Genomic DNA, 21098 nt, shown 5'->3' on the forward strand with positions numbered 1-21098 from the left:
AACTTAAGATGTTATTTTAACAGTACTATTAGTTAAGGAAGTCAAGAAAGAGTCTTTATAGGGATAGAAAAGAAACAATAGAATGTGAGTATTGAAAAAAAACCCTGCAATTTCATGACTCGTTTGCCTATGTTGTCCTTTCATACAATCAAATATAATTTCAAAGCTGTAAACTGTGGATTCATAGGTGGAAAGTTATAACAAGATGCAACAATAAAGATAATCCTTCCTATATATCTTTCTGAATACCTATTTTCATACCAGTACAGTAAAAAGAATTCCACCTTGTAGGATTTTGAAACAATTAGAGATAATGTATTAAAATGTTTGGCACATACCAGTGGGGAGAGGGCTGGGGTATGGGTTAAATAAGTGATGGGGATTAAGGAGTGCCTTTGTGATGAGAACTAGGTGTTGTAGGGAAGTGTTGAATCACTATATTGTACACCTAAAACTAATATAACACTATATGTTAACTAACTGGAATTAAAATAAAAATTAAAAAAGATGTAAATAGCCAAGAAATAAAATGTTTGGCACATAATTGAGCAATAAATTATAATTTGAATTGATCAGGTGTTTTACAATAATGCAAGGGCAAATACTGTGAAGTTATCCCGTTTATTAACATTATTCCTTCAACATAATCATTCTGGATTTCTTCCACTCTTTAAGTCAGCTTTCAGGAATATCCGGCAATATGAATTTGAGTTTTATAATTTGCATAAAATTATAGCTACCCTTTTTGCTTGTCCTACCTCCTGCTGACTCATAGAATCAGCTTTAAAATAGAAAGGCTATATTTATTTTGCATAATGTTGCTACAGGAATGGCTAAAAATAACTTTGATGTGCTCTTAATAATTAAGGCTGCATCTTGACTTTGTTCTAATCAAGAAATAATTCGTAAACCAATACTTATCATTAGTTGATTGATGGGGGAGAAGTGTTGTCATCAGCTAGACCCCATCACCTGATCTTTACTGCTTACCTGCTTGCACCCATAGGCCTTTGCCCCACTTTTTTCTGTCCAGCTTATCTTGTAACTCAGGCAAAAGGCCATAGGGGCATAGCATCCTGGGAAGGAAACTGAAACTACCCCTCAAGTGATAGCAACTGCCTGGGCAGAGTTCAGCTGGCCCAGACCACCCAGACCAATTTGAGATTAACCCCAGCTCACACCTGCACAGATGGACCATGGAGTGAGCCATGGAATGACTGACAGTTACCTTTACCTCATTATAATACTAAAATCTCCACCCAAGGAGGAGCACAAGCCTCATTTGAGCATTTATATAACATACAATGTTAAGGCATGTTTCCTTAAGGCACATGTTTGACCTCGTGCCTACCCCTACCTACAATGACAACACTTCCCTATCCAAATATTCATCCTAACGCAAATAAAAGGAACCCATTCAGCCTTGTTCAGGGGGTCATGTCTTTGAAGTTTATTCCTCATGATCTCCTTATTTGCTGCAAATAAAGTTTACTTTGTGTGACAGCTCCACCGGTATAGTTTCTGTGACTTACCAAAGAGCACACTCGCAGTAGTTCAGTTACAGTGTCAATGGGAGAGATTATAAAATGATTTATCAAATTATTAGCTTGGATAATTCAAATGGGATACTGGTGCCTCTTACCAGGACAAGGAGCTCAAAATAGGAGAAAGTTAGTGAATTCTCTTCAGGGAAAATTGAAGTATCTGTGAGACATGATGGTAAAGATGTCCAGAAGACAGTGGCTATATAGATTTGGAACTAAAATGAGGTCTGGATTCAATATAAAATATGGGAATCATGAGGATATAACTGATAGTTGAAGTCATGGGAGTAGATAAACATTTAAAACACAACAAAGTAACAGAACCCTGGGAAAGGCTGTGGCAGGTCTTCACATTTCATAAAGTAAGTATAAATGAAATCATATGCCTTTTTGTTTAAAGACAGTTTGAACAAGTAGGTAGTATTATATTTGTAAATGCTGCATTCAGAATAAAATTACACTGCAATGTAAATGAATGTTAAAGAATATTGGTATCTGATGAAAACAAATTACAGATCTGATTTATAAGACCTGTACAGCAAGGTTTACCAAAATGACACTTTAATTTTTTTTAACATTTTATTTACTTGAGAGAGTGAGAGACAGCACGAGTGGGAGGGACAGAGAGAGAGAGAGAGAGAGGATCTCATGCAGACTCCATGCTAAGCATGGAGCCTGTTGCGGGGCTCAATGGATCCCAGGAAACTGAGATCATGACCTGAGCCGAAAACAAGAGTCGGAGGCTTAACCAACTACGCCACCCAGGCGCCCCTCAAAATGACACTTTAAAACAACAAGAAGATTTTATTTATTTATTTTATTTTTTAAAAAGATTTTATTTATTATTTGAGAGAGAGAGAGAGAGAGAAACAGCATGAGAGGGGAGATTTTTTAAATATCCAAAAGAAGTTTAACTTTTATCAAACATCTGAAAGAACAAAAACATTCTAGAAAATATAGAGAAAAATGTAATTATAAGGAAGTGTATCCTATACTTAACTCTATCTTGACAGTGAATTTTAATTGTTTATTTCTTTGTTTCTCTCATTTGACTTTATTGGGAGTGGGGGAATGTTGTGTCTTTTTCCCGAGTTTGGGGGTCTCGTACATAGTTATATAATCAGAAACCACCTGTTTCTTCCATGACAAGATGGGAAGTTTGAACAGATTACCTGGGAGGTTCCTTTCAAACCCTGAGAGTCTACGAATAGGTGATAGAAATAGAAAAAATAGATAGAAAAAAAGAGAAAAAGTAGTAGTTTCTTACTTACCACTTAAAAGTGGGCTTAGTCCTTTGTAGCACCAAAGGGCCAATGTTTCAAAGCTACAGAAAGGCAGTTGACTCTCAGCTTAATATTACAGTGGTAAGAATTTTTTCTTTTTTTTTTTTTTTAAGATTTTATTTATTTATTTGACAGAGACAGAGATAGCGAGAGCAGGAACACAAGCAGCGGAAGTGGGAGAGGGAGAGCAGGCTTCCGGTGGAGCAGGGAGCCCGATGTGGGGCTTGACTCCAGGACCCCGGGATCATGACCTGAGCTGAAGGCAGGTGGCCAACGACTGAGCCACCCAGGCGCCCAGAATTTTCAATTATTCAATTAAGAATTAACAATTATAGCTACCCAACAGAGGCTGTTTCAGGAGGTGGCTATCTTGGAAATAATTTGTGATGTAAAAGCTGATCCTTAGATACTTTTAGTATAGGTCTTCCCAATCTTTTTCATGCCATTATCTACACAGAAAATGGTTGTACAGCCTATCAATCAATAACTCAAGTATGCCTTTGTCACACGTTCTCAGGACTTTGGGAAAACTAATCTAGTCCAACATCCTCATCTGCAATGGGGAAAACTGAATCTTAGAGGATGCAACATTTAGGGATCAAGACTTTTAACATTAACGCTGGGGCTAGATAGTGTCTCCGCACAACTAATTAGCCAAAGTCTCCTTCCTAGAAATTAAGCAGGGTTGGATGCCAGGCTTGCAGACTGGGTCTGGGATAGTTGCAATGGATGGGAGGACGGTCTACATTAGTACTGCTTTAAATGTGGTCCCATGACCACTGGCATCAGAACTTGTTAAACCGTGAGGAATTTGTTGAAAACAGAGATTCACGGGCCTCACACAGACATACTTAACCAGGCACTGCGGCAAGACCAGGACACCTGCATTTTTAGGTTTGAAAACACTCCCTACTTCCCACTCCCCCACCCCCGCCCCAGCAGTATCTTTGGGCTCTAGAGCTCCAGCTCCGGCTTGAACTGAGCGGCTCCGCTCGTCGCGCAGCACCCGCCAGCCTCACCTCGCAGCAGCCCGGGCGGCACAGTTATCCCGCGTCCTCGTAGTAAAATTGTTACGTACTAGCCCTTTCGGTCGTCACAGGCGGACGCCAGCCAGCACTGCCCTATAGGTGTGAGACCGCCGCAGTCCCTCCATCAACCTCCTGGCCTCGCGGAGGAAACGACTGCGGAGGGGGGCGCCGGGGGCAGAGGCGGCTCAGCTGCGCCCCCTTGAGGCCAGGACCCTCCGCAGGAGAGCCGGGTTGCGGTTTCCCTTCTCCGCCCCCGAGCTCCTCCTCCTTTGCAGCCCCGCCCACCAGGGAAACCACTACAGCGCCTGCGTCAATTCTGCCTTGCCCCGCCCCCTACTACCAACCGGATGCTAGTGGATTTCCCATGGTGCCTCGCGAGTGGCGGGCATGAGAGTAAACTGCAGAGGGTCGGCAGCGGCTTCTACTAGTCATTGTTGGAGTTGTTCTGTTGTGCCGCAGGCCTCTGCGAGATTGGCGCCCCGTCGCTACCTTGTAGGCTGGTGCAATGGCGCTTTTCCGGGGCGTGTGGAGCGTGCTGAGTGCCCTGGGAAAGTCCGGAGCGGACCTCTGCGCGGGCTGTGGAAGTCGACTGCGCTCTCCTTTCAGGTGGGACCGCTCGCGTGCCACCTCGTGAGGTGGCACGGCCCAGGACGCTCTGGGATTGGAATGTATACTGTTTGTCCTTCTTACGAGGTCCGGGCCACTATGGCCCTTTGATTCAGACCTCGACTTTGCCTAGGTGGTTTTGAGACCAGGCCTTACGCCAGTAGTCTTTCCGGCCATTCTCCACCTTTCCCCTTCCTTCCCGCCCCACCGCACTGTCCAACCTTGTAGCACTCGTCCAGAGTTCTCTGCGAAGTCGCGCAACGAGCCTCCCGCCATCAATATCGGCCTTAAGAAGGCAGGGGCCAGGAGCTGAAGTATAGAAGCTTTCCTCCATTTTGCCCTTCCTAGCAGACTTAGAGCTTTGAGACTTCAGTTTTGCAGGTCTTCTTTCTGGTTAGGACAGGGTTTTAAGTGTCACAAACACGGTGTCATCTGTAGCATCTTGATGACATCTCATTTGGGATCTGTGTTCATATACAAATGAATATTGTCAATTAAATACTTGATATTGGTTATTTTCTTTATACGTAGTTTTGCGTACGTACCGAGATGTTTTTCATCCGCCGCGAATAGTTACCCAAAGAAGCCTCTGACTTCATACGTTCGATTTTCTAAAGAACAGCTACCCTTATTTAAAGCTCAGAACCCAGGTAAGGAGTTTTGGAGCATTTACTCTTTTATGAAGTAATAAAGAGGACACTAAACAGTTAAACTTCAAACTTGATTTGCATTTTCAAAACATCCATTGACTGCGGAAACACAACCATTACATTTAGTGGTCTGTAAAATAGGAAGTAGGACGTATTTTTTACCAGGTAGAAATGCCTTAAAAATAAATTACGAGTTAATGAAAGCTATTTTTATTTTACTTTTTTATTACTATATATATATTTTATTGAAGTATAGTTGGTGCGCAGTGTTATGGTAGTTTCAGGTGTACAATATAGTGATTTTAGTGATTCCACAACTCTACATTATGCTGTGCTCACCGCAAGTGTAGCTACTAACAGTCACCATACAATGCTGTTACAATATCATTGACTTTATCCTCCTGACATTTAATGAAAGGTATTTTAAAAATAGCAGCATGTGGAGTGGAAAGCATCCAGGGAAGAGGATGAAATAGCTGATTTTGGGGGATCTAGTTGCCATTGGCCTGGAGCACCATTGATAAACCATCTTATTTCTTACTTAGCTCCTACTTCAGGGAATTGTTAATGAAATTGCAATGAAATAATAACTTACGTGGATGTGTTCTATAAACTGTAAAGCTCTATACAAATTACTGCTAATTTCAAGAGCTTTTTCACTGGAAATTGGTTGAATTCCTGAAAAAAGAGATTTCCAGGTAGTATGTTTGTTGACTCCCTAGAAAGGCTGTGGGCCTTCCTTTGGGATTATAGTGGTATAAAGATAATAATAACAGTCAACTTTGTTTATGATTTCTAAAAGCCCTTTCACAGGGCACTTGTGAAAACCAAATGAGCTGTAATGAAAATTCTCACATTATAACGAATTGGTTTAAGAGACATGTTTCAGAAGTACTCACATCTTTTAAAATATGGTAGTTCAAACTAAGTGGTTTGTTAAAATGTTTACATACATCCCAGTCGTTCCAGTTAAAATGAGGAAGGAAATGGGGAATAATGAATTGATTTTAGAATAGTTTGTTTGCAAATAATATTTCTGTAATTGAAATACAAGGTGATGTTATATGAATGAAGACTATATTTTATTGTTTAGTCAGGTTTTATGAACTTAATAATTCCTGAAAGACTGGGGAGAAAAGTTTTGTTTGAAATACGAAGTAAAAAGCTTGAAGAAGTTGATTACCCAACTGCTTAAACTAATAATTTCTGAGGACTTTTTGGGGGTATGTGATATACTTCTTAATTTTTAGATAACAGATTTTAACAATGTTGAATAAAATATGAAATTATCAAATTTAAATTAATTGATTAAAGAAAACCTAAAGCATTGTATTGAGTTGTGTGTGATAGAGAGGCATCTGTAATAAAACTTAGAGCTAATGGATTATGCTTTCCTAGAAGTCTTTAGAAATTAATCCTGAGACATAAAATTGTGACTTTTTTTCATTTTATTCCAATCTATAGATGCGAAAAATTCAGAACTAATTAGAAAAATCGCCCAACTATGGAGGGAACTTCCTGATTCAGAGAAAAAAGTAAGCATATTGGTTTTTCAGCATTGCTGACCAGTTATTCTTCATTTAAAAACAATAGTCATGTCCTTTAAAGTACCAAAAAAAATTTTATTTAATACTCATTATCTATAAAGGAACTTCATACCTTCTGATTCACATAAACGATTAGAATTATGAATGTATCGCAGTGGTGACAAAGGGTTGGCAGCAATCTGAAATTGGAGACTAATTGGTAGACCCTCACCTTGGTTAGCATGTATATGAAAAATATATGTTTTTAATCCATATACATGTGATTCCAGAGCACATTTTCCACTTGGTGGTTCAGTCTGCTTTATCTGAAGTCATGCAGTTGTCTTTCCCTGGCAGGGGTGCTATGTTTAATTTACCAGCAGTAGTTTATTGACTTCTTATTTGGGCTTTTTATTTATAGATATATGAAGATGCTTACAGGGCAGACTGGCAGGCATACAAAGAAGAGATAAACAGAATTCAAGAACAGTTAACTCCAAGTCAGATCGTATCTTTGGAAAAAGAAATCCTGCAAAAACGTTTAAAAAAGAAAGCATTAATTAAAAAAAGAGTGAGTATCAATGAAATATTCTTTTCCTTTGGCAAAGGACTGAAATTTATATAACTAGGAATATAGGAAGTTTTTCTTATATGTGTGGCTAAATGGTAGAATGTCATCAGGAGTACCCCATTTAGGAAATAACAAGATAGGGGCGCCTGGGTGGCTCAGTTGTTAAGTGTCTGTCTTCAGCTCAGGTCATGATCCCAGGGTCCTGGGATTGAGCCCTGCAGTGGGTTCCCTGCTCTGCAGGAAGCCTGCTTCTCCCTCTCCCACTCCCCCTGCTTGTGTTCCCTCTCTCACTGTGTCTCTCTCTGTCAAATAAATAAAATCTTAAAAAAAAGAAAAGAAATAACGAGATAGCTCTTTTCTGCCACTAGTACCACTTGGCATTGAGTCTGTCTCGGAAACCCGTGTTAATTATTTTCGGATGTATCTGTATTTAAGATACGTAGTTAGGACTAGCATGAAAGCTGTAGGAACAGAGTTATGAAACAGCCAAATCAGGAATAACAAGAATCTTTGCTTCTGGGTCTTATCTAGAATAACCTGCTGATTTGAATTGTTTTATAGGTTATGGTGAATTTGATTCTGAATGTTGCTAAATAGACTGAATTCATTAACACATCAGGAAGAAGTGACTTACTGTATCTAGTCAAGTAAGAAGTGCCCATAGGATGAAATTCAATTTTTCCTTATTAAGAACCCCATATGGTTCAAAATTTGTAGTTCCCAGCTTAAGATTATTAATCCACATAAATTCTATTGCTTGAAAGAAAGACTACATTTTTCTGTAGAACCAATGTTAGGAAGAGGTAGTCAGCTTGCTGGTCCAGTACATATACTATAGAAAATAGTCATCAGAGTTAAAACTACTTCTTTGGAAAAGTAGATCTGAGACTTTGATGTGAGATGCCGACATTTCTCTCCCTGACCCTAATGTCAAGCCCTCCTAGTACCAGAGTTGAGGACTCACCCATTTTAAAGTCAGTAATCTAGATAGTCATCTAGTCTTCTGATCCAATTAGTAAAAGGGAGCCAGAAAAGATAATAAGAGAAATACTGTGTCTACTTAGGGATAGTATTTGGAGGTGTGATTACTAAAGTTTATTCTCCCACTTTTATTCTCCTTTCCTCTTTAATGCACCCATCCATTGGTAAGAGTGGAGAGGACCAGAAATGAGGATTGGGCAGTGATACGGGATTTCCCTTTCATATATTTCTTTTGTTCCTTACTCTTTCTCCTCATGCTCCCATTATTTTTTAAAAAAGATTTTGTTTATTTGAGAGAGAGAAAGAGAGAGGGAGAATGGGTGCATGTGAGCATGAGCAGGGGGAGGGGCAAAGGGAGAGATAGAAGCAGACTTCTAGCTGAGCAGGGAGCCCAACACAGGGCTCAATCTCGGGACCCTGACATTACAGCCTGAGCCGAAGGCAGACCCTTAAGTGACTGAGCCACCCAGGCAAACCTCGTATTCCCATTATATGTTTGTTACACCTGTTGTAGGTTGTCCCATAGGCCTTGGATAGTCTGTTGAGTTTGTTTTTTTTTTTTTTTTCAGTCTTGGTTCTCTTTGCTTTTGGATTTTTGAGGATTTTATTAATATGTCCTTTAGCTCAGAGATTCTTTCTTCAGCCATGTCCAGTCTAATAAGTCCATCAAAGACATTCTTTGTTTCTATTACAGCATTTTTGATATCTAACCTTTTTTTTGGGGGGTGGGGTTCATCCTTGGGATTTCCATCTCTGTGTTTTTTATTGCCAGTCTGTTCTTGCATGCAGTCTAGAGTCCTTGGCATATTAATCTAGTTGTTTTAAATTCCTGGTCTAATAATTTCAACACCCCTCTCATCTGGTTCTAATGCTTGCTTTGTCTCTTCAGATTATGTTTTTTTGCCTTTTAGTATGCCTTGGAAGTTTTTTCTTGATAGATGGACGTGAGGTACTGGGTAGAAGAAACTACTGTAAATAGGCCTTCATAATGTGATGAGTGTGGGGGCAAGAAAAGCATTCTGTAGTCCTATGATTAGGTCCTGATCTTTTAGTGAGCCTGTGCCACTGGTCTGTGAACTTTACAAGAGTTTCTGAGTTCACTCCTGCACACACCGCCTCCCCCTTAGGTGTGGGACAGGATGGCTAGAGTGTGCAGGAGTTGGGTATTTCCCTTCACTCAGGTCAGTTAGGTTCTCATTAACTAGTTAACCCTGAGGGCAGGCCTTGTTAATAGCTGAGTGCTCAAGCATTTCAAAATAGTTTCTTTTTCTCTTCCCCTCACAGAAGCAGGAGGGGATTTTTTCCAGTATTTATTGTGGAAATCTGGTCTAGCTCCTAGAGGTAAATCTCACAATACTGTGAGGACCCTCCTATGATTGGGTCCTCCTGTAGTTTTTAAACTCAAAGAGTTGTCCACACAGAGCATCCAGCAATTCCTTTATTACAACAGAGATTTTCCTACCCCAGCACTGGTTCCAGCAGGGGTTGCCTCGACTCCCTGTATTCACTTGTATGTCTCTCCAGTGTAGGGGACAGCAGTTTGCCCTGTTTCCTCCTCTTTCTCTTGGATCCAAGAAAGGTTGTTGATTTCTCAGTCTGTTCAGCTTTATACTTACTGTTAGGAAGGAGTGAGGACTTCCAAGCTCTTTGCAGGTAGAACCAGAACTTGAAGCCTGAAGGTTTTTTCTCGCAGACTTCCATTTTTACTCCCTGTTGGAATTTTTCTTTCTATTGAAGGTTCCCAGGGCCAACCAGTTAGAAATCAGGTGAGAAGTGTGGGGATCAGGAAGTTACAAGTAGAGCATGTGGGAGAGAAATCCCTAGCAGTAGCTATAGAAACAAAAAAAGAAATAGTTATGAAGTGCCTGGAGTCTACAGTAGTTTTATGACTGAAAAGTTCAGGGAGAAGGTAGTAAATCACAGGGGTCCTTCTTTTACTTATGAATAAAAATTGGGTTATTGACTTTAACCAAATTACCATCAAAAGCCATATGCTTTTTTTTTTTAATTTTTTTAAATTTATTTATTTGAGAGACAGAATGAGATAGAGAGAGTACATGAGAGGGGGTAGGGTCAGAGGGAGAAGCAGACTCCCTGCTCAGCAGGGAGCCCGATGTGGGACTCGATCCCGGGACTCCAGGATCATGACCTGAGCCGAAGGCAGTCGCTTAACCAACTGAGCCACCCAGGCACCCAAAAGCCATATGCTTTTATAAATTACAAGTACTACTATCCAAATTCAGAAACTAATTAGGATAATGCAGTATCCCTTATTCTCTGAAAGTCAGAAACTAAACTGATTTAAACAGCAAGGGATATGTGTATTTTCCATATCCTGCATCCCCTGCTCTTTGGTATCCAATTAAAAGAGTTGAATTTAACACATCGTTGAGGTTTAAAAGTTGAGAGATTTATCAGAGAAGGAAATGCAGTGAGAGATTATTAAACAGATAGTCTAGTGTTCATGAGTTGTGGTGGAGCCATGTAGTGACTAGGAGATGGTAGTGTCCTGTAAGGATGAAGCTGAGATTGTTTTAACCTTTAAAAAAGATTTTGTACATAATTGCTCAGTTATTCAGTTTGTGGAGACTATGAAAATCGTATGTAAAGGAAATGTTTTTGTATGGAAAATAACTCATAAAATCTATTATAATTTTTAAAACTTAGTGCTATCAAAAAAATTCTCATCCTCAGAACGGTCACTTTGTATAAGAATTGTAACATTCACTTACAAAAACTTTCCATATGCATAGTAGTGAATAAAGTTTCTGTAGATAAAGTTAAGTCTCACAGAAGTTAAAAACTGTATCTAACTTTTTTCATTTTTGTTACTCAGGAGTTAACAATGCTTGGAAAACCGAAAAGACCTCGCTCAGCTTATAACATTTTTATAGCTGAAAGGTTCCAGGAAACTAAGGATGGTACATCACAGGTAAAACAGAACAGCATTTGTTTTTTAAATTTTTGTTTATTTTGATTTTTAAAATATTTAGAAAGAAAATTATAGGGGTTCCATATGTTAGGAGGTGAAGAAAAGTAGTAAATTATTATAAATAAGTATACAAATAAGGTCCTCTTTCTTGTGTCTCTTTTAAAGGAAAACCCTTTTTCTTGCCACATACGATTGAGTACTTAGTGGCCAACATGTATATTCAATTTTTTTTCTATTTTAAAAAATAACATTTTCAAATTTATAGGGGTGTCAAAGTTCTGGAGACTTCTTATCTGGCAATTCTTTTTTTTTTTTTTAAAGATTTTATTTATTTGACAGAGACACAGTGAGAGAGGGAACACAAGCAGGGGAGTAGGAGAGGGAGAAGCAGGCTCCCTGCTCAGCAGGGAGCCCGCTGCGGAGCTCCATCCCAGGACCCTGGGATCATGACCTGAGCCGAAGGCAGACGCTTAACGACTGAGCCATCCAGGTGCCCCTCATCTGGCAATTCTTAACTGTTTTGCAATCACTGAGAAAGAATGAGAGTAGAATTACAATATTTTGTACTGGGATTTGAGTATAATCTATTTCTTCATCTTATACCCTTTAATAAAATTTTGGTTATGCCTGTGGGAATGTATTATACACATGAGTATCATCATATGAATGGGTCAAAGAAAAAGAGAAGCTCGTCATTCCTGCTGTGGCTTATTGTTTCCTTTATTTCCTTCTTAGAAGCTACAAATGGGGAATTGTATTTTTCCTTTTATAATATGATATGGTGAGAAAAGTGTTCAGATCCCTAACTCTTGTCAATCTGAGATGGTTTTTGCCACTCTGCCACATTTTGGGTTATTTGGATCTGTAGTTCATTTCACAAATCTGCTTAACATATGATTAAATAATGTATATGTGACATAGTCTTCCCTGGCTGTATACTTCTCACTGATTTTTTCCTTGGGATTTTATTTTGTCTTATTTTTTTTTTAAAGATTTATTTATTTATTTTAGAGAGAGCGAGAGCAGGCGTGCCAAGGAGAGGGATGGAGGGAGAGGGAGACAGGCAGACTCCCCGCTGAGTGGGGAGCCTGACGCGGGGCTCGATCCCAGGACCCTGAGATCATGACCTGAGTTAAAATCAAGAGCCAGATGCTTAACTGACTGAGACATCAGGCGCCCCACTCCTTGGGATTTAAAAATTCAGTTTCTATGTCTTTACGTTACTAAAATGCATGCCTATTTATTCTTTTAGTTGGAATTTGCTCAGTCACTAACTTTGGATTTAGTTTTCTTATAAGTATAAGAAAGTTATATGCTAGAGAATCGTCCTAAATCAGTGGTTCTCCACTCAGACTACCTTGGAATCACCTAGAAAGCTTAATGGCTGAGGGACTCTATCCCAGGGAATTAAAATTGATGCAACTGTCATTTTTAATCATTTAAAAAATATTGGTTATGCATCCTCATAGTTAAAAGAATCAAAATAAGACTTGTTATGAAAGGTACCAGTTTTCACAGCCCTGTCATACTGCTTAGTCCAGAAGCAAATACCTTCAACTGTTAGCTCACTCTTGTGGTATTTACCTCCATATCTCTAAGTAATACCTTATATTGTTACTTCTTGATTTATTTCAATTTTAAGCATTATCTATATTTTAGGCATTACCTCCCACTATTTAAGACTAACATTTAACACTTTCTCATCCCACTGTTCATGTTTCCAATCACCTGCCTCCCAGTATAGTTATCATAATTTTGGTTAGTTCAATATCGAGTATGTTGTTATGATAATGTAGTCATAGCTGAGCTGTGTCATTTGCTATGATTATTTTTCCTTTCTTACAAAACTCACTTCCACTGAAGTTCATTATGTTTTGTGTTTTTGTTTCCTTAGCTTATTATATACTATCAGTAATTTAGCCTTAAACTCTTAAATATATTCACCAGCTCTCAGTGCATTTAGATGCATTAGCTTTTCTGTCAGTTTCAGTCTGGTGCCTCTGATTTGTTCCAATTTGGTTGTGGCCTTTTATGCTTAGTGCACAGTTGACATTCGTCCTTGTGGTGCTTTTGCTTCTTCTGTTGTCTTTCTTGGTTTATAGCATCTCCCCAGAGTACATGGAAGATCAATTTTTTGAGTTTATGCATTTCTGAAAATATCTCTATCATTACATTTGTTTGATGATTTAGGCATAGAATTCTAGGGTATCATGTTCTTTCAAAAATTTAAAAATATTGCTTCTTTCTCTTGTAGCTTCTTGTTTTTTTTTTTAAGATTTTATTTGAGAGAGAGAGAGAGAGAGAGCATGAGAGGGGTGTGGGTCAGAGGGAGAAGCAGACTGCCTGCTGAGCAGGGAGCCTGATGCGGGACTCGATCCTGGGACTCCAGGATCATGACCTGAGCCGAAGGCAGTCGCTTAACCAACTGAGCCACCCAGGCGTCCCTTGTAGCTTCTTGTGATTGCTTTTGAGAAGTATAAAGCCATTTTGATTATTAATCCTTTGAATGTGATCTGCTTTCATTTTTCTTCCCTTCCCCCCTTTTTTTCCTCTGTCCTAAGAGAGAGAGTCTTCTGAGCTGGTCCTCTCATTTTCTTTTCTGTGTTATTTTCTCTTAGCCTTTTTTGCCTTTCTTTCTGGATACTGTATACATTTTTACTTAATCGCCACTGGCCCCATCTATACCTGGTATCCACAGAGTAGCTCTGTTTTACCCTTTTGAGAGGATAAATCCTAGAATCTGCCCATGGTGGGGATTTAATCTCCTTTTCAAGAGAACTTCAGTCAGTCTCCTGTTTTAAGCCCAACTTTCACCTCTGTTTTCTACCTGATGCTGCCAATTCCTGAGCTACTTGGGAATTCTGCATTGTAAACTGGTTTGCTTTTTTGGCTTTCCCCAATGCCAGCTTGGGAATTTGCCTTGTTGGTTAGGTAAGTCACCATTTCTCCACCTGCTTTTCAGCTTCTAAAATTTTGTTTCAGTAGTGCCCTCTCCTGTTGTCTTTTCCATGTGGGTTTATGCCATAAAAAAATGTTGTTTATTCATTTACTTTAAAAAAAAATAAACAGTAGAAATTTATTGCTTACAGTCTGGAGGCTGGGAAGTCCCAAGATCAAGACATCATCATGGTTGCCTACTGGTGAGGTCCCTCTTGGTTCATAGCTGGTATCCTCTCACATGGTGGAAGGGCTTTGTTTAATGGGTTTTAGGAGGGAGCAAAAGTAAATACCTTTCCATCTCTTTAATTTTCTTTAATGAATTATTTTATTTAGGTGAAAGCTGAGATTATTTAGGCGTGCAACTTCATAAATTATTGTTGAACTCAGTGAATACAAAAGTTTATGGATTAAATATAAGCAAAAAACTTAAAAGAAAGAATTGAGAGCATTACAGCAATTCCTTCCAAAGCTAAGAGAGCAGTTATTTAGTGAGTAACTGTCCCTGAATATATTAGATGTGTTTATAAAGGAAAGTTTTAAAATGTTGAAAATGTAATGGTTATGTAGCCCCAGATACTATCTGGTACCTCCATTTTTGTTGATAGGAAAAAATTTAAGAGTTCAGAACAGTAAAGTTCATTATTCTCATTCTGCTTCTCCTTAAAATCACTGATGACTTCCTCTTAGCTTTAAACAGATACTTTTCAGACCATTTGCCCGTCTCCTTCACACTTGCCTTCTCCTACCCCTGTCTGTCTCCCTCTGCCCCTCATTCTCTGCCCACCCATTTATTCCTTCAGTCTCTGCTTTCTGGAAGCAACAGCGCAAGCTGTATGAGGTGTGCTGACTCTCCTCTCTGCCTTTCCTCCAGCCATGGGTTCCCTGAATCCTTTTAATTTTATAAATGAAGAACCAAGCCTAAGGGAGGTAATAATGACTTTTTCCAAGTCATATAATTAAGTTCAGCTAAGTATAATTAAGGACTAGTGTTGTTTTGTTCCTATGACTACACCTAAACACTTTGGCACAGATTTTAGAATAAAACATTAAGATACAGGGAAGAAATAAAAACACTTAATCTTAGAAGTTAGTCTATCATAGGAATATAGATTTATACTTGGATATTAATATTGCTGAATCAAAAAGGATACATCTCCATAGCAAAGGAAACCATTAACAGAGTGAAAAGGCAGCCTACTGAATGAGAGAAAAATATTTGAAAATCATATATGTGTTAATATCTAAAATATGTAAAGGATGTGTACAACCAATAGCAAAAAAACAATCTGATTAAAAAATGGGGACGGGGGATGCCTGGGTGGCTCCGTTAGTTGAGTGTCTGCCTTTGGCTTAGGTCATATCACAGGGTCCTGGGATTGAGTTCTGCATTGGGCTTCTTGCTCAGAGGGGAGCCTGCTTCTCCTTCTGCCTGCCGCTCCCTCTGCTTGCATGCTCTCTCTGTCTTTGACAAATAAATAAATAAAATCTTTAAAAAAATGAGAGGATCTGAATAAACATTTTTTCAAAGAAGACATGCAGATGGCTAACAGGTTTTAGCTTAACATAAAAAGATGTTCAGCATCCGAAATGATCGGGGAAATGCAAATCAAAACCACAATGAGATATCCCCCTCAGAATGATATTGTCAAAAGATGGCTATTATCAAAAAGAATGGCTGTTATCAAAAAGATGAGAAAATCATGAGTGTTGGCAAGGATGCCGAGAAAAGAGAACCCTTGTGCATATGTTGATGGGAATGTAAATTGCAGCTCACTATAGAAAATGGTATGGAGGTTCCTCAAAACATAAAATTACCATATGATCGAGCTGTTCTACTTCTGGGTATTTATCTAGAGGAACCAAAAATGCTATCTCGAAATGATATCTGCATACCCCCGTGTTCATTGGGCATTATTTACAATAATCAAGACATGGAAGCAATCCAACTGCCTGTCAATGGATGAATGGATAAAGAAACTGTGGTTTATTTATCAATGGAATATTCAGCCATCAAAAAGAATGAAATCTTGCTATTTACAACAGCACGGATGGCCCTTGAGAGCATTATGCTAAGTGAAATAAGAGACAAATAAATACTGTATGATCTCTCTTATAAGTGGAATCTTGAAAACAAGCATAGTTATAGAGAATGGATTGGTAGTTGCCACAGGTTAGGGTTGGGGCCCAAAATGGGTGAGAATGGTCAAAGGGTATAAACTTCTAATTTTAAATAGGTCTTGAGGATATAATGTACAACATAGTGAATATACTTAATATTTTAAAGTTGCCTGGAATAGATCTTAAAAGTTCTCATCACAAACAAAATTTTTGTAACTGTGTTATTGTCACAGATGTTAACTAGACTTATGGTGGTGATCATTTCACAGTATATACAAATAATGAATCGAAGTTTACACCTGAAACTAATAAAATGTTACATGTTGATTATATCTCAATAAAAAGGTAAATATCTTCATCCTACTCATTTTTTGTATGTTTCAACAGTTTAATAGTTTTTATTTAGAAAGAAAGGTAGGAATTGGTAAAACTGCCTGTGATTCTTGACATCTGAGATTTTATTGTTGTAATGAATAATAAAAAAAAGATCTTTAACCACTGAAGTCTCTGTATCTGGTACTTAAACATATGTGTTTTATAGGTAAAGCTGAAGACTATAAATGAAAACTGGAAAAATCTCTCTAGTTCTCAAAAGCAGGTAAGTAGTATGGTTTTAGTTTCCAGTGTCTAGTTAGAATATCTGTGAGAGAATATATTAGGGCAAGGCTTGATTCATGTGAAAACAACTTTATATCACTAATAACACTTTAAAATATTTTAAAATTATTTTTATATCCTTAGAAACAGTGTGGCTTTTTTCTTTTGTTAGTTTTTAATTGCAAATAAAATTGGTATTTTAAAACAATGTCACTCATAACTTAGAGTGCTCACTCTATCCAGTGACAGTCATGCCTTACCTCTGCTCCTTTCCCACATCCCAAGCCCTAAAGTTGTACCAGCTTTATTAATTCTTACAAAAATCTTTATCTCTGGCTCTTTTCTCATTTTTTATCTCAAAAAGCATTCCTTCTTCAGTCCCCCTTTATGCATATAGAACAGTAAGGTGATTTCTAGAGTATATGGATCATTCTAGAAATTAATTGTAAAGGACTCTTCTAAAGAAATCATTTTAACAGTTACACTTTTTCTCAGGTATATATTCAACTTGCTAATGATGATAAAATTCGTTATTATAATGAAATGAAATCTTGGGAAGAACAAATGATGGAAGTTGGACGAAATGATCTTCTACGTCGCACAGTAAAGCACCACGGAAAAGATGACACTGAGGAGTATTAAAATAGAAGATTGAGTTATGTTCATAATGGATAGACACAAGAAACCAATTAGGTCTCAATACCTGAAGCTATTGAAAATTAGAAAGGATAAAGTTCGTGAACATTTTATATTTAATTCCTTTTTCTTTAGCCCATGGACTTCTGCCAGTTCAATACATTTTGTATTAGTATCTTACTTTGGGAAACCCAAACAGGTAAAAAGTTCATGTGAAATTTATTTTGTGTTAAGGAACTACTGAGGATCAAAATAATCCATGAAATGCAGCAGTGAATCATTTTACCTTTGATAAAGGTAAATCAGACTGTGAAGTTTTTTTTATACTTGATGACTGGAAAGAGTATTCTTGTTTCCTTATATATATATATATGGAGGCAGGAGTTTCATATTCAAAACTGTCCCAAATTGTAGAAGTCATAGTGTTCTATGATATAATTGTACATTTTAGAAGAGCACCCATAACTCATCTAGGTAAATTCCAATCCCTAGGTATAATTCATATATTCAGAGTTGATGGTTGTACATGCAAGGAATTGCTGATTTCAGTTGCAGTTTTTATAAAAGGGAGAGATTTATAAACCTTTTACTTGCCTTTTTCCCAAAGTAAAAACCAAGAAATTATGTACCAAATCTATGCATATTGTTTTATACTGCATAGAATAAAAATTTTAAATGTTTCCTAATTATATGTTTTAAGGTGAAACATTCATTTTGCAGATTTTGTTTTCTTTCTTAAATAGGGTTATGTATTCTGAATTATTTTCTCTTTCTCATGTGAGTGTATTTATCCAGAGTAGATAATTTGTCTGGTATAAATTTTAAAATGACATCTCTAAAAAACAAGTCTCCAAAGTCTTTAGGCTTGAAATTTAAACGTTTTGCATAACATATATAAGCCTGTATATAAGGCACAGCCAGCTCTGGCCTGTGAGCCAAATTGAGCCCAACGCCTGCTTTTCATGGCATGTGGGCTAAGAATTGTGTTTACAATTTTAAGTCATTAAAAAGAAAATTTCAAGACACATGAAAATTAATATGAGATTCTGTGTCAATAAATAAAGTTTTATTGGAACACGGTTATACTTTTACTCATGGTTTATGGTTGCTTTTGTGCAACGGTGACAGTTGAGTAGTTGATTCAGAGACTGTATCCTGCAAAGCCTAAAATATTTACTATCCAACCCCTTAAAAAGTTAAGTTTGTCAGCCTATGGTCTGTAGTACAGAGTAGTGTGACTCGTGTTCCAATATATAAATGTCTTGGGGTAGTTCTTTAAAACTCTTGCAGAGGTTCTTATTTTAGAATCTTTGTCACCATTACCTTAAGAGAAAAGAAGTCAGACCACTGAAAAAGCTAAGCAAACTTGTTCCACAGTGTTAGCAAGGAAAATTATCTTTAGTTTCAAATTATGTTGCAGTATAATAAAAAAGATCTGTATAGTGTGGAATGAGATTCTTTTAAAGTATTTGCTGTGGCTTAGTAAAATGAACTTCAAGAACTTTCCAGCTAGCACATACCACAAAAACCTTATCAACTTTTAGCATTTGTTTATCCTCTTAGGACAGTCAAGCAAAGGTTTTCAAAATCCATACCACTTTTTTGATCAAAATCATTCATCTCTCTCATCATCAGTTCAGGAACAGGATAACTCAAAATTTATATGTGCTTTATATTATGCTAAATATTGAGAAATGGTAGTTTCTAAATCTCCAGAAAAGCTTTGAAGATTTTTATTGTTTCTGAATAGAAAATCAGTAAAAAGTCACAAAAAGGTGACTTATGTATACTGAGCTTGACAAAGGTAGGGACTGAAGAGAAAAATAAAACAAGAGGAAGAATAAGATTTAAATGTATAAAGTTGGGTGTTTTCAAACAACTTTCCCCTGTGGTTATGAATACAGGACAGTCTGCCGTTAGTTAAATAGATACACCACGAAAAAAAAATAGATACATCATGGTTCTGAGGCTAGAGTATTTTGGGGAGGAAGAGGAGGTGCACTGTTGTCTGTCAGTCTTTCTTATTTCGGTTTCCAGGAGAATTAAGCCCTCACTCCCTGTGGCATCTAGAATGGTACTGATTATATACCATCTTTAGGAGAACGGTAAAAGTCATCAGTCAAATAATTTACTGTGCCGGTGCTTCAGATGAGCCCAGGGAGCACATAGGCGTCAATGTTGGTAGTGAATATTGTAGAATGGGTGAGATAGAGAAATGAATTCTGTAAACACCTGACAAATGTACAAAACACATCTTTGCAATTACCTTCTGCGCTCTTTTAGCATTTTACCTATGGATGCTATTTTATACTCAACACATTCAAATCAAATCTTCCTACATATATCGGGAGGCTCAGTATCCAGTAAGTTCTCAAGTATTTACACCCTCATACAGGAAAAAGAAGTATGAAACAGTGGAAAGAGCTAGAGCAGAACTAGATTATAATATCAAATTGTATTGAGTTTGCTTTGTTTGTAAGAGAATGTTACTGTTTCTACTTTATATATTAGAATAATCTGATTCCACACCTTTCTTAATAAACCAGTACATGCTGAAGACTGGCATGCCATATGCCAAATGCCATCTTGATTAACAATATACACAAAGTTTCTATTATAAAGAACAAGAACTTTTATCAGTAACCAGTGACCACTCACTTAAATTAAGCCTTGCTTTTTAGATGTTTAAGTTGCCCCAACAAAGTAATTGCTGTAGGAAGTACAGGAGAGTGCTAGAGGGGAAGATGCTGAAGAAATGAAACAGTGTTATGCTGTTCTAAGCCGTTTGTCGTAAAGAGATTTCTGTACTTTTGTTCATAGGTGTACCAATATTAGGTTTTTGAAATAATTTGATGACAGAGGGCTGTGTGATTATTTTACTTTCTGATGTTTAGTTAAAGGATGTCGTTTGCACATTCAGCCTACTGTAATCATGTAATTTTGCTATTGTATTTGGCTAACTCCTTTTTTGGAAATGCCATTTTAAAAATAAGGCAGTGTTTTTATAGTTGCTCTGAATGTGTATATTTAAATTTGTGAATTAAAAGGGTATTACTATAAGTGGATTTAAAATAACTAGAAAATTTTACTGATTTTTTTCTCACATTTGCTGTACCTAAAACAGTCATCACCAGGTTGTGCTAAAATAGCAGGAAGTTTTTATATAGTTAACTGATGATGATATCCATTATTTCTCTTAATTTTATCAACATTCACTTTAAGAATATTCTCTTCCTTTCTTTCCTGTCCCCAACCACTTTCCCTCCTCTTCATAGCACCAACCTCTTACTGACAAATTTGAAAATGTTATTAAGTACAGACTGTGTTTTAAAATTTTAAAGCAGTAATATGCTAAATATTTTTTAAATATTTTTTAAATTGAGTCTTTGGAAAGAATGAACATTTATTACTTTGAATTTGAAAAACAAAGCATAATTATACAAAGCTGCTTTCATCAGACTCACATTGTTCACAAAGTACTTTTGATAATTGAGTAAATCATTGATTATATTTAATGGCAAATAAGATACAAAACCATTTAATACATTTTAAAATATTTTAAAAAAATTTTACTGGCTAAGGAACTAAATATTTAAAATTGACCCAAAACAAGAATTTTAAATAAGCTAAACATTTTTTTTTCATTTTAACATTGTTTGAAACACCCTTCTATAAAATGGTTTCTG

At 37.2% G+C, this 21098-nt stretch overlaps 1 protein-coding gene across 1 annotated transcript; it reads left to right on the forward strand.

Moving 5' to 3' along the window:
- The first annotated feature begins 3961 nt into the window (after positions 1-3961).
- Positions 3962-20804, forward strand: TFAM (transcription factor A, mitochondrial). Its single transcript, XM_027596556.2, has 7 exons — positions 3962-4461; positions 4993-5111; positions 6576-6646; positions 7059-7208; positions 11026-11121; positions 16721-16777; positions 17272-20804. The coding sequence occupies exons 1-7, from the start codon at positions 4361-4363 to the stop codon at positions 17416-17418; spliced, it is 741 nt and encodes a 246-aa protein (XP_027452357.1). The 5' UTR covers positions 3962-4360; the 3' UTR covers positions 17419-20804.
- The last annotated feature ends 294 nt before the right edge of the window (positions 20805-21098 follow it).

The sequence above is a fragment of the Zalophus californianus genome, chromosome 15 (genome assembly GCF_009762305.2).
Source record: "Zalophus californianus isolate mZalCal1 chromosome 15, mZalCal1.pri.v2, whole genome shotgun sequence".
Taxonomy (NCBI): domain Eukaryota; kingdom Metazoa; phylum Chordata; class Mammalia; order Carnivora; family Otariidae; genus Zalophus; species Zalophus californianus.

Coding starts and splice junctions, on each gene's coding strand:
- TFAM (XM_027596556.2), top strand. CDS start 4,361: ATGGCGCTTTTCCGGGGCGTGTGGAGCGTGCTGAGTGCCCTGGGAAAG. Junction 5,112..6,575: donor ATTTAAAGCTCAGAACCCAG/GTAAGGAGTTTT, acceptor TCCAATCTATAG/ATGCGAAAAATTCAGAACTA. Junction 7,209..11,025: donor AAGCATTAATTAAAAAAAGA/GTGAGTATCAAT, acceptor TTTGTTACTCAG/GAGTTAACAATGCTTGGAAA.